Below are 12,974 nucleotides of genomic sequence, written 5' to 3' on the forward strand. Positions count from 1 at the left end.
CTCCAAGACCTTCAGATTTGGAGAATGGGTACATTCTACTCCTACAAATAGACATGCAATTCTAGAAGCTGGCTTCTAGGTTAATTTTTTAAGCTCATATTCTCTTAGACAAGAAGAGAGTCTGCTGTTAATCGAGAAATAAAATTCAACCTCAAATCAACAAATAATACATGCTGCAACGCTTTAACTCCCACTCAAGACAATAAATCTCTCTTCTGTGTGTTACACCCAGGGACATGTCTGTCCTCCCACTAGAAGCCCCAAAGCCTGAATTTTGTGTGTGTGTGTGTACCCCTCCGTGTCATCTTTGGTACTTCAGTGTCTTGCCCAGAGCAGCATGGGATACTGCAAACGATCTGTGCTTGAGAGCTAGAATGATCTGAATTTGAATTCTTCCTCAGACTCTTTTCCACCTCTTGCCTTGGAACCGCTAACATACCTGAGATTTTTAAGTGTAAAGCGGGGCAAAACATGACCACCTCCTATGGTTGCAGTAATCAGAGATAATACTTGAGAAGCACCTAGCACACAGTACTCAGCAAGTAGTAGCTAGTGCTAAAAACTGCTCACAGATAATCGATTGACACTGAAATCCCTCCGAGAGGAAAGTAAAATCTTTATTGTGAGGCAACCCCACTGAGGCAGCCAGTTATGAGACCCTTTGATTTAGTTTTACGTTATCAAAGTGACCTAAAGACGTCAACTACAATTCTCATTTGCAAGTGTGAACCAGAGGCGAGATCACCACACATACTTCAGACATCGCTAAGGGACCACCGAGAGGACACTTCCTTTAAGGACGAAGGACAGTCAGAACAAAGGCTAAAAGCCACGGCGCGCTGCGCGTGCCCGTCCGCGGTCCCGGGAACAGCTCCTGGACTTGGCGGTCGCGGCGACACAGCTCCCCCGCCGCGCATAGGGCGCAGGCTCGGTCCCCACGCCACGTCCTCGCAGACTTGCGCCCCCGAACGCAGGGTCGGCGACACCAGGGAGCACGAGGGCGGGAGTCCAGCAGGCGTCCACTTGGACGGACACGGCCCGCCCTCCTCAGCCGCGGCACCGGCTGCAGTCAAGACGATGCTTCCCGCGTCGCAGTCTGATGGACGAATTCAGGGGCTCTCTGGAACTGCCGCTACCTGGACTTTACCTTCATGACTTCCGGCTCCCGGCCGCGGCGCCGAGGGATGACGCACTCACGCCACGCCCCTCCCTGAGGCGCATTTCCGGCTGGCGCGACGCACGCGCGAGACTGGAACTCGAGCAGAAAGCGGTGGAGGCGTTTGTGCGACCGCGAAGGCGGTCCGGAACGCCGGCGGGATGGAGAAGAGGGGTCGGGGCGCGAAGGCGCCCTCGGTGTCGGCGCCTCAGCAGCCGCCAGTGACGCCTCGCAAAGAGAGGAGGCCTAGCATGTTCGAGAAGGAGGCAGTGAGTGCGAAGACGGGGCAGGGGCCTTCCTTGGGCTGCAGAACTCTCCCGCCTTTGTGGTGTAGACCCTCGAGCACCGCGTAGACCAAAACAGCTGCTTCACTTCTCTTCAAATTTACTCAGCTCCAGGTTTCCCGAGAGGAACTTTTTCCAGAAATGCGTAATTTTAGTGTGTTTAATGTCATTACTGAAACCAGGGGCAGATTTACTAACCAGAAGCCGGTGTATGCGTGTTTTCTTAAAACAAGAATGTTTGGATATACCAAGCAGAACAGTGAAATGTTTTGAGTTTTTGTTAATAGCAGCAGCCTCAGTATTTGGAAAACATAAAAAAGAGAAGGTTAAATTGAAAATAATTCTTCTCATTAACTTACTATCTGAAATGAATGAATAATGTCATTAAGTTTTATTGTTGGTATAGCACCAGATTTCTATGTGACCATAATCTGGAAACCATTAGTGATCAGTATTCCATATTTTATTGAGACTTTCAAGAGAGAAAATAATTTGTCCAAGGGTACAGAATTGTAGTAACAAAGCTGGGGCTTCTGGTCCACTTGTGTGACGATTTTCATGCCTACTTAATGGGACCCATAATCAACAGGATGGAGGAGAGAGAATTTTTGAAGATCTTGATTCCCTCCCCACCCCCACCCCTCCCCCCAAAGTCTTGGTAACATTTCAGGTTCTAATGAGTGCTCTTTGCTGTCTGCGTTTTACAGAGGAAAGAGAAAAGGAGGAAAAGTAAGAAGGGCACGTTGACAGAACTAAGAGCACAGCAAGGCTGACTGCTTAATGTATTGGACTTAAAGCTCATGCTCCCAGAAACCATACTGTATACAAGTCTGAGTAACCATAGGTCACCTACAGTAATGAAAAATATTTCTATTTTGAGCTGCCCTTTATAAACTTACTGTCTACTAAAGATCTGAAGTCTTGGAAAGTAAGTTTGAATCCAAAAGGAGGGGACGACAGACACATACATTTGGTGTACATGCCAGAATATGGGAAGAAGGGGACATGGACAAGGCAGTGCTTTCTTATTTGATAATGAATGGGATTAATTATAGTTGTCTCTAAAGTCTGAGCTTTTACAGGTCAGAAATTTGAAAAGACGGATAAATGGAAAGAGGCAGAAAAGACTTCACAAATTCTCATTAAGTGTGCCTGAAGACAGTGAGTTACTAATTATCATTCCTAACTTTTAGGTAGCTGATGACTCTCATGATCCTGAGCATAAGAAAAATTAGGACACACAATTTAATCATTATAAATATCTTTTTATTTTCTCTCTCCTGTGTCCATTTATTTTCTTTCATAGTAGCACCTCAGTTTTCTTTGGAGAATGGACTCATCCCCGTTGAATAGAGTTTTGGTGGGACTGTCAATCACCCTCTTTAACTTTATAGTGAGGATAAGACCAAGGCTAGGCTCATTAGACGAACTCTCCCTGGAATAATTCAGGAAAATGACTGAGATTAATTTAAATTGAAGTGGCATACTGAAGTGCCTTAAGTGCCTGGTGCTTTAGCATTCTCTTCCATTCTGTGAGCTACCTTATGTCTTTCCAGTTAGTTATGTATGTGGTTAACAAGAATCATTTTCTGTTGCTTGCAACCAATGATTCCAAAACCTTCAATTACTGTAATTGAAAACTTGATTAGTCTCACATGTCTACAAACATTTGAAAATCTAAATATAGCGTTAAAAATATAAAATAAATTGACTGGAATCAACAGCAGATTTGACTCAGTAGAACAGTATTAGTGAATTAGAGATGGCAGTCAGTTCATTCGCTCGGTCGTGTCTGACTCTGTGACCCCATGAATCACAGCACGCCAGGCCTCCCTGTCCATCACAAACTCCCGGAGTTTACTCAAACTCATGTCCATAGAGTCAGTGATGCCATCCAGCCATCTCATCCTCTATCATCCCCTTCTCCTCCTGCCCCCAATCCCTCCCAGCATCAGGGTCTTTTCCAATGAGTCAGCTCTTGGCATCAGGTGGCCAAAGTATTGCAATTTCAGTTTCAACATCAGTCCTTCCAAGGACCACCCAGGACTGATCTCCTTTAGGATGGACTGGTTGGACCTGCTTGCAGTCCAAGGGACTCTCAAGAGTCTTCTCCCAACGCCACAGTTCAAAAGCATCAATTCTTTGACGTGCAGCTCTCTTTATAGTCCAAATCTCACACCCATACAAGACCACTGGAAAAACCATAGCCTTGACTAGACGGACCTTTGTTGACAAAATAATGTTTCTGCTCTTTAATATGCTGTCTAGGTTGGTCATTAACTTCCCTTCTAAGGAAGTTGAGCCAGTCTGTTGTTCTGTGTCTGGTTCTAACTGTTGCCTGCAAGGTCAGGAAGCGACAGTTAGAACTGGACATGGAAAAAAAAAAAAGAACCGGACATGGAACAACAGACTGGTTCCAAATAGGAAAAGGAGTACATCAAGGCTGTATATTGTCACCCTGCTTATTTAACTTATATGTAGAGTACATCATGAGAAATGCTATGCTGGAGGAAGCACAAGCTGGAATCAAGATTGCCGGGAGAAGTAGCAATAACCTCAGATATGTAGATGACACCACCCTTATGGCAGAGGGTGAAGAGGAACTAAAGAGCCTCTTGATGAAAGTGAAAGAGGAGAGTGAAAAACTTGGCTTAAAGCTCAATATTCAGATAACTAAGATCATGGCACCCGGCCATCACTTCATGGCAAATGGATGGGGAAACAGTGGAAACTGTCTGACTTTATTTTTCTGGGCTCCAAAATCACTGCAGATGGTGATTGCAGCCATGAAATTAAAAGACGCTTACTCCTTGGAAGGAAAGTTATGACCAGCCTAGACAGCATATTAAAAAGCAGAGACATTACTTTGCCAACAAAGGTCCATCTAGTCAAGGCTATGGTTTTTCCAGTGGTCATGTATGGATGTGAGAGTTGGGCTATAAAGAGAACTGCACGCTGAAAAATTGATGCTTTTGAACTGTGGTGTTGGAGAAGACTCTTGAGAGTCCCTTGGACTGCAAGGATATCCAACCAGTCCATCCTAAAGGAGATCAGTCCTGGGTGTTCCTTGGAAGGACTGATGTTGAAGCTGAAACTCCAATACTTTGGCCACCTGATGTGAAGAGCTGACTCATTGGAGGGATTGGGGGCAGGAGGAGAAGGGGATGACAGAGGATGAGATGGTTGGATGGCATCACCAACTCAGACATGGGTTTGGGTGGACTCCGGGAGTTGGTGATGGACAGGTAGGCCTGGCGTGCTGTAGTTCATTGGGTCGCAAAGAGTCAGACACAACTGAGCAACTGAACTGAACAAATTTCTTAGGAGGCAGGTAAGGTGGTCTAGTATTCCCATCTCTTGGAAAATTTTCTAGTTTGTTGTGATTAATACATTTGAAGGCTTTAGCGTAGTCAGTGAAGCAGAAGTAGATGTTTTTTTGGAATTCTCTTTTTCTATGCTCCATTGGATGTTGGCAATTTGATCTCTGGTTCCTCTGCTTTTTCTAAATCCACCTTGAACATCTGGAAGTTCTTGGTTCACGTACTGTCGAAGCCTAACTTGGAGAATTTTGAGTGTTACTTTGCTAGTGTGTGAGATGAGTGCAATTGTGCAGTAGTTTGAGCATTCTTTGGCATTGCCTTTTTTGGGATTGCAGTGAAAACTGACCTTTTCCAGTTCTGTGGCCACTGCTGAGTTTTCCAAATGTGCTGGTATATTGAATGCAGCCCTTGAAAAGCATCATCTTTTAGGATTTGAAATAGTTCAGCTGGAATTCAGTCACCTCCACTAGCTTTGTTTGCAGTCATGCATCCTGAGGCCTGTTTTGCACTCTGGGATGTCTGGCTCCAGGTGAGTTATCACATCATGGAGGTTATCTGAACCATCCTTGCATTCCTGGAATAAACAGGCATCCCTGGAATAAGTTCCATTTTCCTGTTCAAATCCTTCTATGGTTCCTCACTGTTCTGGGAATAAGTTTCAACTTCCCTTTCAAGTTCTACTTAGTCCTACACAATGCCTTTTAAACCTTGTTCTACTACTATTTTCCCCACTCTAAATAATTCATACATGCCAAACACATGTTTATTCTCAGAACATATTAAGTACTTTGTCCTGCCTATTTCCCATTCCTTTCCGACATCAGCCCAAACTTTATTTCAGGAGAGACTTCTCTAATTATTCAGTCAAAATTAGACCCTCATGGTGAGTTTCTATCAAGTCATGTGATTTTATTTGTGTAGCAATTACCACTATTTTGGAGAAGGAAATGGCAACCCACTCCAGTATTCTTGCCTGGGAAATCTCAAGGACAGAGGAGCCTGGCAGTCCATGGTGTTGCAAAGAGTTGGGCACGACTGAATGATTTCACTTCTTTTTCCACTAGAAGGATAACTCCGTGGATTCAGACTCTTTATTATGAGTTAATACAAGTAAAACAGTTCCTGGTTATTATAATGAAGTTCACCACTGTAACTTCAGAGCATAGAGTACTTAACTGTGTGTGCATGCCAAGTCCCTTCAGTTGTATCTGACTCTTCCCAACCCAGGGATCAAACCCACGTCTCTTACGTTTCCTGGATCTGCAGGCGGGTTCTTTACCACTAGCGCCACCTGGGAAGCCCCCATTCTTAACTCAAGTAAAAGTGTTAATTGCTCAGTCATGTCCTACTCTTTGTGACCCCATGGACTGTAGCCCACCAGGCTCCCTATGTCCATGGGATTTCCCAGGCCAGAATATTGGAGTTGGTAGCCATTCCAGGAGATCTTCCCATCCCAGGGATCAAACCCATGTCTCTTACATCTCCTGCATTGGCAGGCAGATTCTTTACCGTTAGTGCCACCTGGGAACCGCATACTTAACTATAGTAGCCACTAAATAAATAGTTCTTTAAGGCAGGTTGAATGTTATCAAATAAATGTTGAATGTCAAAAGCATGGAATAACTTTTGTTACCTTTTCGATTAAAACTTATGAATGAGTTAACAAATAATTGTATTATTTAATCAAAGATAAAATAATTAACATTATAAGAAGACAATAAAGGATAATATTTTCATAATGTCAGAGTGAAAAGTGAAAGTGAAGTTGCTCAGTAGTGTCCAACTCTTTGCGACCCCATGGACTATAGCCTACCAGGCTTCTCCATCCATGGGATTTTCCTGGCAAGGGTACTGGAGTGGGGTGCCAGTCCCTTCTCCAGGGCATCTTCCCAACCCTGAAATTGACCCCAGGTCTCCCACATTGCAGGCAGATGCTTTACCCTCTGAGCCACCAGGGAAGCCCCAGTGTCAGAGTGGGGAACATGAAAGGTTCCCTCACATACCTGTCAGCCATTCAGTTGCCCTCTCAATGGCCATCTTGTTTCTAGTTCTGCATCTTCCTGGATGTTCTAAATCTGTGCATTCAAATTTGTGTTTTTGTGTTTATAGATAGATAGATGATACCTATATTTTTTTTCTCCTTGTCCAAGTTGATAGCCAGGATTGACTCTAGGATTTAGCAACCACATAATCATAGAAGTCTGTTATAATGGATTTCCAAGCTTTGTGTCAGCCCTGTCCCACTACCCCAAGGTCCTTAAAACTGAAATTTCATTATGGAATTTAAAAAGTCGTCTCTCTCTGTCTCTCTTCCTCTCCTTTTAGTATGCACAAATTTTAAGAGAAAGGCTGAGAGAATCAATCCATGATGTTCAGTATGTAGAGCCTCCATTTGATGACTCAATTGCTGATCTAGGTAAAGAATGGAAGAGTGCCCTGGCAAAACTAAAGTTTGCTAATTCATATAGAATGGAGCCATTGAAAAAATTCCAGGCTCATTCAGTAGAAACAAAAGTCCAGCAGATACTAAAGGTAGGTTGATAGGTATATATGATACCAATATCTTAATTTTGGGGATGTGATAAACCGTGTTAAGATTTATGGCATTATAGTTACCCTGATTTTTTTTGTAGTATTTACCTCTGAAAGTACTTTGTAGTCATACTGAATAATCTTCATGTTGATGCTATAATTAAAACTAAATCACAAAGAATTTTTTGGTATTTCATTTAACGCTTAATTATCCATAAATTACTTATCCTGCAGGTTCCATGTTTCTCCCATATTTGAAGGAATGAGTAAAAAATAAAACCCATATTGAATATGTGTGAAAAACTGATTCATGACTACACTAAACATCCTAAGAACAGGCAATCCCCAGCTTATGCGTGGATTTTCTTCTTCATTAAACGAGCTGGAATATGAAGTTCATTTAAGACAGTTGTTTGAAACTCAAACACATGTTTTCAGGCTAGTCCAACAAAGCTTCTTCAATTTTATAGTTAATGCTGTAATACCAATATTAATTATACTAGTGTTTGTGTCTGAAGGCTACTTTGTTCAGATGGAAAGAATCCCCTTCACCATCTTTCCTAATAAAGGGCCAAATTAAAAACTTTCAAATTATAGAATGTTTCTTTAAGGGGCCACCTTTCTGAATCCCCTTTTCACTTTTGGGCATCAGGCACCCAGGAGATTTCTGGTGACCAGGTTCCCTCTGTGGGACTCTACCCTGCCTAATCCCCCTCTAAGAGTACTCCTTGTTTTAATATTACCTTCCCCACCTCAAATTTGCAAGATGCATTCCTTCAGTAACAACTGATGTAAGCTGGCTATTGGGAAGAAAGCGTATGTTTAATTTCTTTTGTATAATTTTTGCTGTGTGCTTAGTTGCTTAGTTACGTCCAACTGTTTGCGACCCCCTGGACGATAGCTTGCCAGGCTCCTCTGTCCTTGGGATTCTCCAGGCAAGAATATTGCAGTGGGTTGCCATTTTCTTGATGTACATCCCGTTAATTGTATCAGAGTTAATTCTTAAATGAATATGTTAATACAGAAGAATATTTAGGAAACCCATTTCCCCCACCTCTCTCCACCACCATAGACATAGATACATTTCTAAACTGAAGTAATAATTACCAGATAATATTCAGAAACTATATTATGGCTCATAACTTGGAAATAAATTCAACTCAATATAATAATTAACAACCCTAATAGCACTTGCCTAATAGCAAGCATTTTGATGTGTCTCTCACTTGGCCCTACAACATTGACTGAGTTCAGGTTCATTGGGTATAGCAGAATTTCAAGGTGTACTTACATGTGATCATTTATAGAACTGCATTGAGCATAAGGGGCTTGGAACAGCTTATTGGGTATGTAGGGGGAAGGCTGGGGCCACTCAGAGGCTGGGGATTTTCCTTTGTATTTAGGGAACATTATCACCATTCTAGACACAGAAAGCTGGAGCTTGTAGGTATCTTCCTATAGCAACTATTCATTAATTGTTAACATGGAACATGTATGTGTTCATAGATAAAGCCTGGGATCTCTTAGGCAGATTCAGAAGAGAGAATGGATGTTGCTAAGTGTACAAAAAATTGAGCTAAATGCCTGAGGGAACTAAATGCTCCTAGACCCAGTTCAGATCCAAAAGCCTTCTAGAAGGGAGGCACAACCAAAACATGGGTAATTTATTTGGTTTTATTTGCCTGTAAAATTGGCGGGTAGGTATCCATTTGTTATCATTAGAACCTAGAACATTGGTAAGTTTGTCATTAGTCTGAGTCAGTTAATTAAAGGCAGGTGCCACCTGCTCACCAGCTGGTCCAGGTCTGCTTCTGGTCTGTAGAAGAATGCAGTGTTTCATGGTCCACATCTGTCTACCCACTCCCAGCTACCTAGTAATTTAGTGACAAACACGATGAGCAACCTTTGACTTCCATATTACTCTTCTGGAGGTAAAAGCAGTACAGGGACAGGATTAGAAAGACGTGGCCTCTAACTGAGGGAGACAAGAAAACAGGAATAGGGACTTCCGTGGAGGTCCAGTGGTTAAGACTCTGCTCCCAGTGCGGGGGGTGTGAGTTCAGTTCCTGATCAGGGAGCTAAGATTCCACAGGCCGAGTGGCAAAAAAAAAAAAAATCTTGCTTCTCCCTAATAAATGTTTGGCAGAGTAATCTAGTAAAGGGAAACTTAAGCTTAAGGATTGCTAATGAAGAGCAGTTGAACATAATTGTAAAACCAAATCAAATTTATTTCAAAATTGTTATTGAAATAAGTTGGTAAGCATATCAACCATTTAATATCATTCGGTTAGAGATGTGTATGTTTCCAAAAGCAGCATATATTAATTAGTAAGTAATAATTATTATTATGGCCAATAATTAAATATTAATTTTCTACTTCAATTTTTATTTAAAATTTGAAGATTAAAATATCTTTCTTAATTTTTTTAAAGGAAAGTCTTCAAGATGTCAAATATGACGACAAAGTCTTTTCTCATTTGTCACTTGAATTAGCAGACCGCATATTGTCATCGGTCAAAGAATTTGGGTACCACCGTTATAAGTTCATTATAAAAGTATTATTTATTCAAAAGACGGGTCAGGCAATCAATGTAAGTACCTCCACGTGGGAGCATGGCGGGAGGACTTGGCCCCAGGGAAGGCTGCCACCCACAGGACAGTCGCCAGGCTTGCAAGGAGGAGAGAATTCTACCACATCTACCTGCACACTTAGGGAATGGGGAGCTTCCAGGTGGACAGGTGGCTCCTTGGGATGATCTGGAGAAGGGGAGGTTATCCTCTGATGCCTGAACAAGAAGAAGGAACCAGCTGTGCTAAAGATCAGGGAGAAAGTCCCAGCAGAGAAAACATGGAGCGCAAAGACATGGGCTTGGCTGGTAACCAGAGAGATGGGTGTATTTAGGCAGCCCCATCCCAGAAGTGAGCAGCTTAGGACACCAGTCATATGCTTGCTTATTGTCCTGTGGGTCAGCTCAGTCTGGATGGGCTGGGTGGACTTTCTTCTGTTCTCATCTGTGCACTTTCGGCCATCTGGTGATGCAGCTGCCCAGAGGTCCCATGCAGCCTTGCTCACAGTTGTGACCATTGGTTCCCCTGCACAGACGATATTGTCCTCCAGAGGAGGAATGGTGTCCTTACATGGGGCTCCTCGAAGCATTCCAGAGGTGAAAGCAGAAGACTTCCTAAGGCCTCTCTTGGAAGCTGCGCAGTGTCACATTATTTTGCTCAGGGCAAATCCCAAGGTCAGTTCATATTCATAGGGTGGAAAAGCAGACTCAACCTCCTGATGGGAGAGGCTCACCACAGAAAGGTCAGATTTTGTGTGGCTTTGTACATGAAGCAAAGGAGTTAGGATTTCTCTAACAGCCTGCTTATAGGATCAGTACCATTTCTTCATTTCAAGACAAGACCCTAACAAACTTTTGGTTGAAAATCTGCGGGTAGGAAGGATAATGCCTTACTCTGGACTGTGACAGCACAGTTAGTCTTGCCTGCAGAACTCCTAGACCCAAGTTACAGAGTCCCTCCCGTTCTGCCCCAGGACTCACTGCTAAGGTCAGTCTCTCTGTGTCAGACAACTTACCCTCTCCAGTAAAGAGAAGATGGGCCCAGGACGCATCGCTATTAAGTCTTTTCAGCAAAGGGAAAATTGGACAAATTACTTTTAAAATAAAACTTCCTAAGATTGTGATGCAACTTCTGAAAAAACCAAACTTGTATAGATTAAAGAATTATTTTTTAACATGTTTGACCTAAAGTGGGCCTTCTGAACATTTCTGTCCTAGATTGCCAGCAGATGGATCTGGGATGTGGCGTGGGACAGCTGGGTTTCTGCGAAACATGAAACTGAAACGTTCGTGGCGTTGGTCTTAGTGTTTGCGCTTTACTGTGAATAGCTTGTTCCATGGACCAAAGAGTGTTTACTGCTAAACTTTTCTAAAATACATGAAAATTTATAGACTTGTGAATTTCATAGTAGTTTTGATTAACTATATTCTTATATCTCCAATTGAAGCTTCTTAATTGTATTCTTTTAACAACAAACAAGTAAAAGCTGGATTTTTACCTTTATACTTACTAGTTATCATATTTATTAACATTGTATTACCCCAAAGTGTAAGAAGTATAGGTATATGCCTCTTTCATATATATGAATGTTTATATGGATTTATGGAGAAATTGTCATTCTTGTTTTGCTGTGCAGTCACTCAGTCGTGTCTGACTCTCTGCAACCCCCTGGACTGCAACACACCAGGCTTCCTGTCTCTTCACTATCTCCTGGAGTTTGCTCAGACTCATATCCAGTGAGTTGGTCATGCCACCGCACTGTCACATCCTCTATTGTCCCGTTCTCCTGCCTTCATTCTTGTTAGATTTAAGAAATTTAGAATTTGCTGTGGGAAATTAGGACACAACCTTGTAAAATGTCAAATTAAGTGAATTACAATGGATTTTGGAAAACTTCCAAAGGAAGATATATTTTGTATGCCGTCTTAATATACTGCATGCATTCTTTTTAAAGAAGTTACCAAGTTTGAAGGAAAGATGTTGAGATGTTTAATACTTCCCTAAGTCCTACCTCTCCCTCCAAGCAAACACTTGCAAGTGTGCAGTTTGTTAGTCTGTTCATCAGGCTCTTTTTAGTTGCAAGAACCAAAAAATGTAACACAATCATCTTTAAAAAGAGCGAAATTGTATTTCCCAGGCCTTTGATCAAGGATCCAGGTTCTTTTTGTCTTCCTACTCTCCCCTTGGACATCTATGCACAGTTGTTTACCTTTGGTTCAGTTCAGTCGCTCAGTCGTGCCGGACTCTTTGTGACCCCATGAACTGCAGCACGCCAGGTCTCCCTGTCCATCACCAACTCTCAGAGTCCACCCAGACCCATGTCCATTGTGCCGGTAATGCCATCCAGCCATCTCATCCTCTATGGTCCCCTTCTCCTCCTGCCCTCCGTCTTTCCCAGCATCAGGGTCCAGCATCAGGGTCTTTTCAAATGAGTCAGCTCTCTGCATCAGGTGGTCAAAGGATTGGAGTTTCAGCTTCAACATCAGTCCTTCCAGTGAACACCCAGGACTGATCTTTAGGATGGACTGGTTGGATCTCCTTGCAGTCCAAGGGACTCTCAGAGTCTTTTCCAACACCACAGTTCAAAAGCATCAGTTCTTCAGCGCTCAGCTTCCTTTTTACCTTGGTAGAATTTAATCGCGTTCCCATGGCTCAGTTATGACTCACTCCTTGGGGTGCGACTGGAGCTCACCTTCCCTGAAGCACGTGGCCACGTGGAGAGTGGACACCACTATCAGTGGGAGTTCCTCTAGAAAGAAGCAGGGGGTGGGCTTGGGGGAGGCAGCCAGTAATGTCTGTGATAATTCATTCTGTTTTCACAGTTACACTCAGAACCTGAAAATCCATGTCAAATTTAATGAACAGTAAAAATACAGATTAGTTGAATAATCTATAGACAGGAAAACAGAAAGATGAGAGTTTTCTTTTCACTTGTGTGTTATAATGTGTTGGATAATCCAGTACTGGCAGTTCCATGCTACGCAGCAGAGACATGATAGTTGTAGCCCAAAGAATCCTTAAAAGAGAAGTCATTGTTCACGAACTTTGGCCACAGGTAATAATAAACCTAAGAAGGAGCTCATGTTAGTCGGTGTTCTTTCCTGGTGAGCTTAT

At 42.7% G+C, this 12,974-nt stretch overlaps 2 protein-coding genes across 6 annotated transcripts in view; one reads left to right on the plus strand and one right to left on the minus strand.

Moving 5' to 3' along the window:
- Nucleotides 1-1,184, minus strand: part of ERMARD (ER membrane associated RNA degradation) — a 31,556-nt gene extending 30,372 nt beyond the window's left edge. For 2 of the 4 annotated variants that reach the window (XM_020880599.2, XM_020880597.2), the window contains exon 1: nucleotides 755-1,182. In XM_020880599.2, coding sequence (XP_020736258.2) covers nucleotides 755-763 — 9 coding nt within the window. In that variant the 5' untranslated portion in view covers nucleotides 764-1,182. Of the gene's footprint in view, nucleotides 1-754 lie in introns of all 4 variants that reach the window. The other 2 variants (XM_020880601.2, XM_020880598.2) reach the window with 2 other exon arrangements.
- A 35-nt stretch (nucleotides 1,185-1,219) lies between these two features.
- On the plus strand, nucleotides 1,220-11,363 carry DYNLT2 (dynein light chain Tctex-type 2). 2 transcript variants are annotated; one of them, XM_070461539.1, is made up of 5 exons: nucleotides 1,220-1,425; nucleotides 7,086-7,292; nucleotides 9,725-9,883; nucleotides 10,394-10,534; nucleotides 11,078-11,363. In XM_070461539.1, the coding sequence occupies exons 1-5, from the start codon at nucleotides 1,318-1,320 to the stop codon at nucleotides 11,186-11,188; spliced, it is 726 nt and encodes a 241-aa protein (XP_070317640.1). In that variant the 5' UTR covers nucleotides 1,220-1,317; the 3' UTR covers nucleotides 11,189-11,363. The 2 variants fall into 2 exon arrangements, with proteins under 2 accessions (XP_070317640.1, XP_020736285.1); XM_020880626.2 differs by lacking the exon at nucleotides 10,394-10,534.
- Nucleotides 11,364-12,974: the final 1,611 nt, after the last annotated feature.

The sequence above is a fragment of the Odocoileus virginianus genome, chromosome 34 (assembly GCF_023699985.2).
Source record: "Odocoileus virginianus isolate 20LAN1187 ecotype Illinois chromosome 34, Ovbor_1.2, whole genome shotgun sequence".
Classification (NCBI taxonomy): domain Eukaryota; kingdom Metazoa; phylum Chordata; class Mammalia; order Artiodactyla; family Cervidae; genus Odocoileus; species Odocoileus virginianus.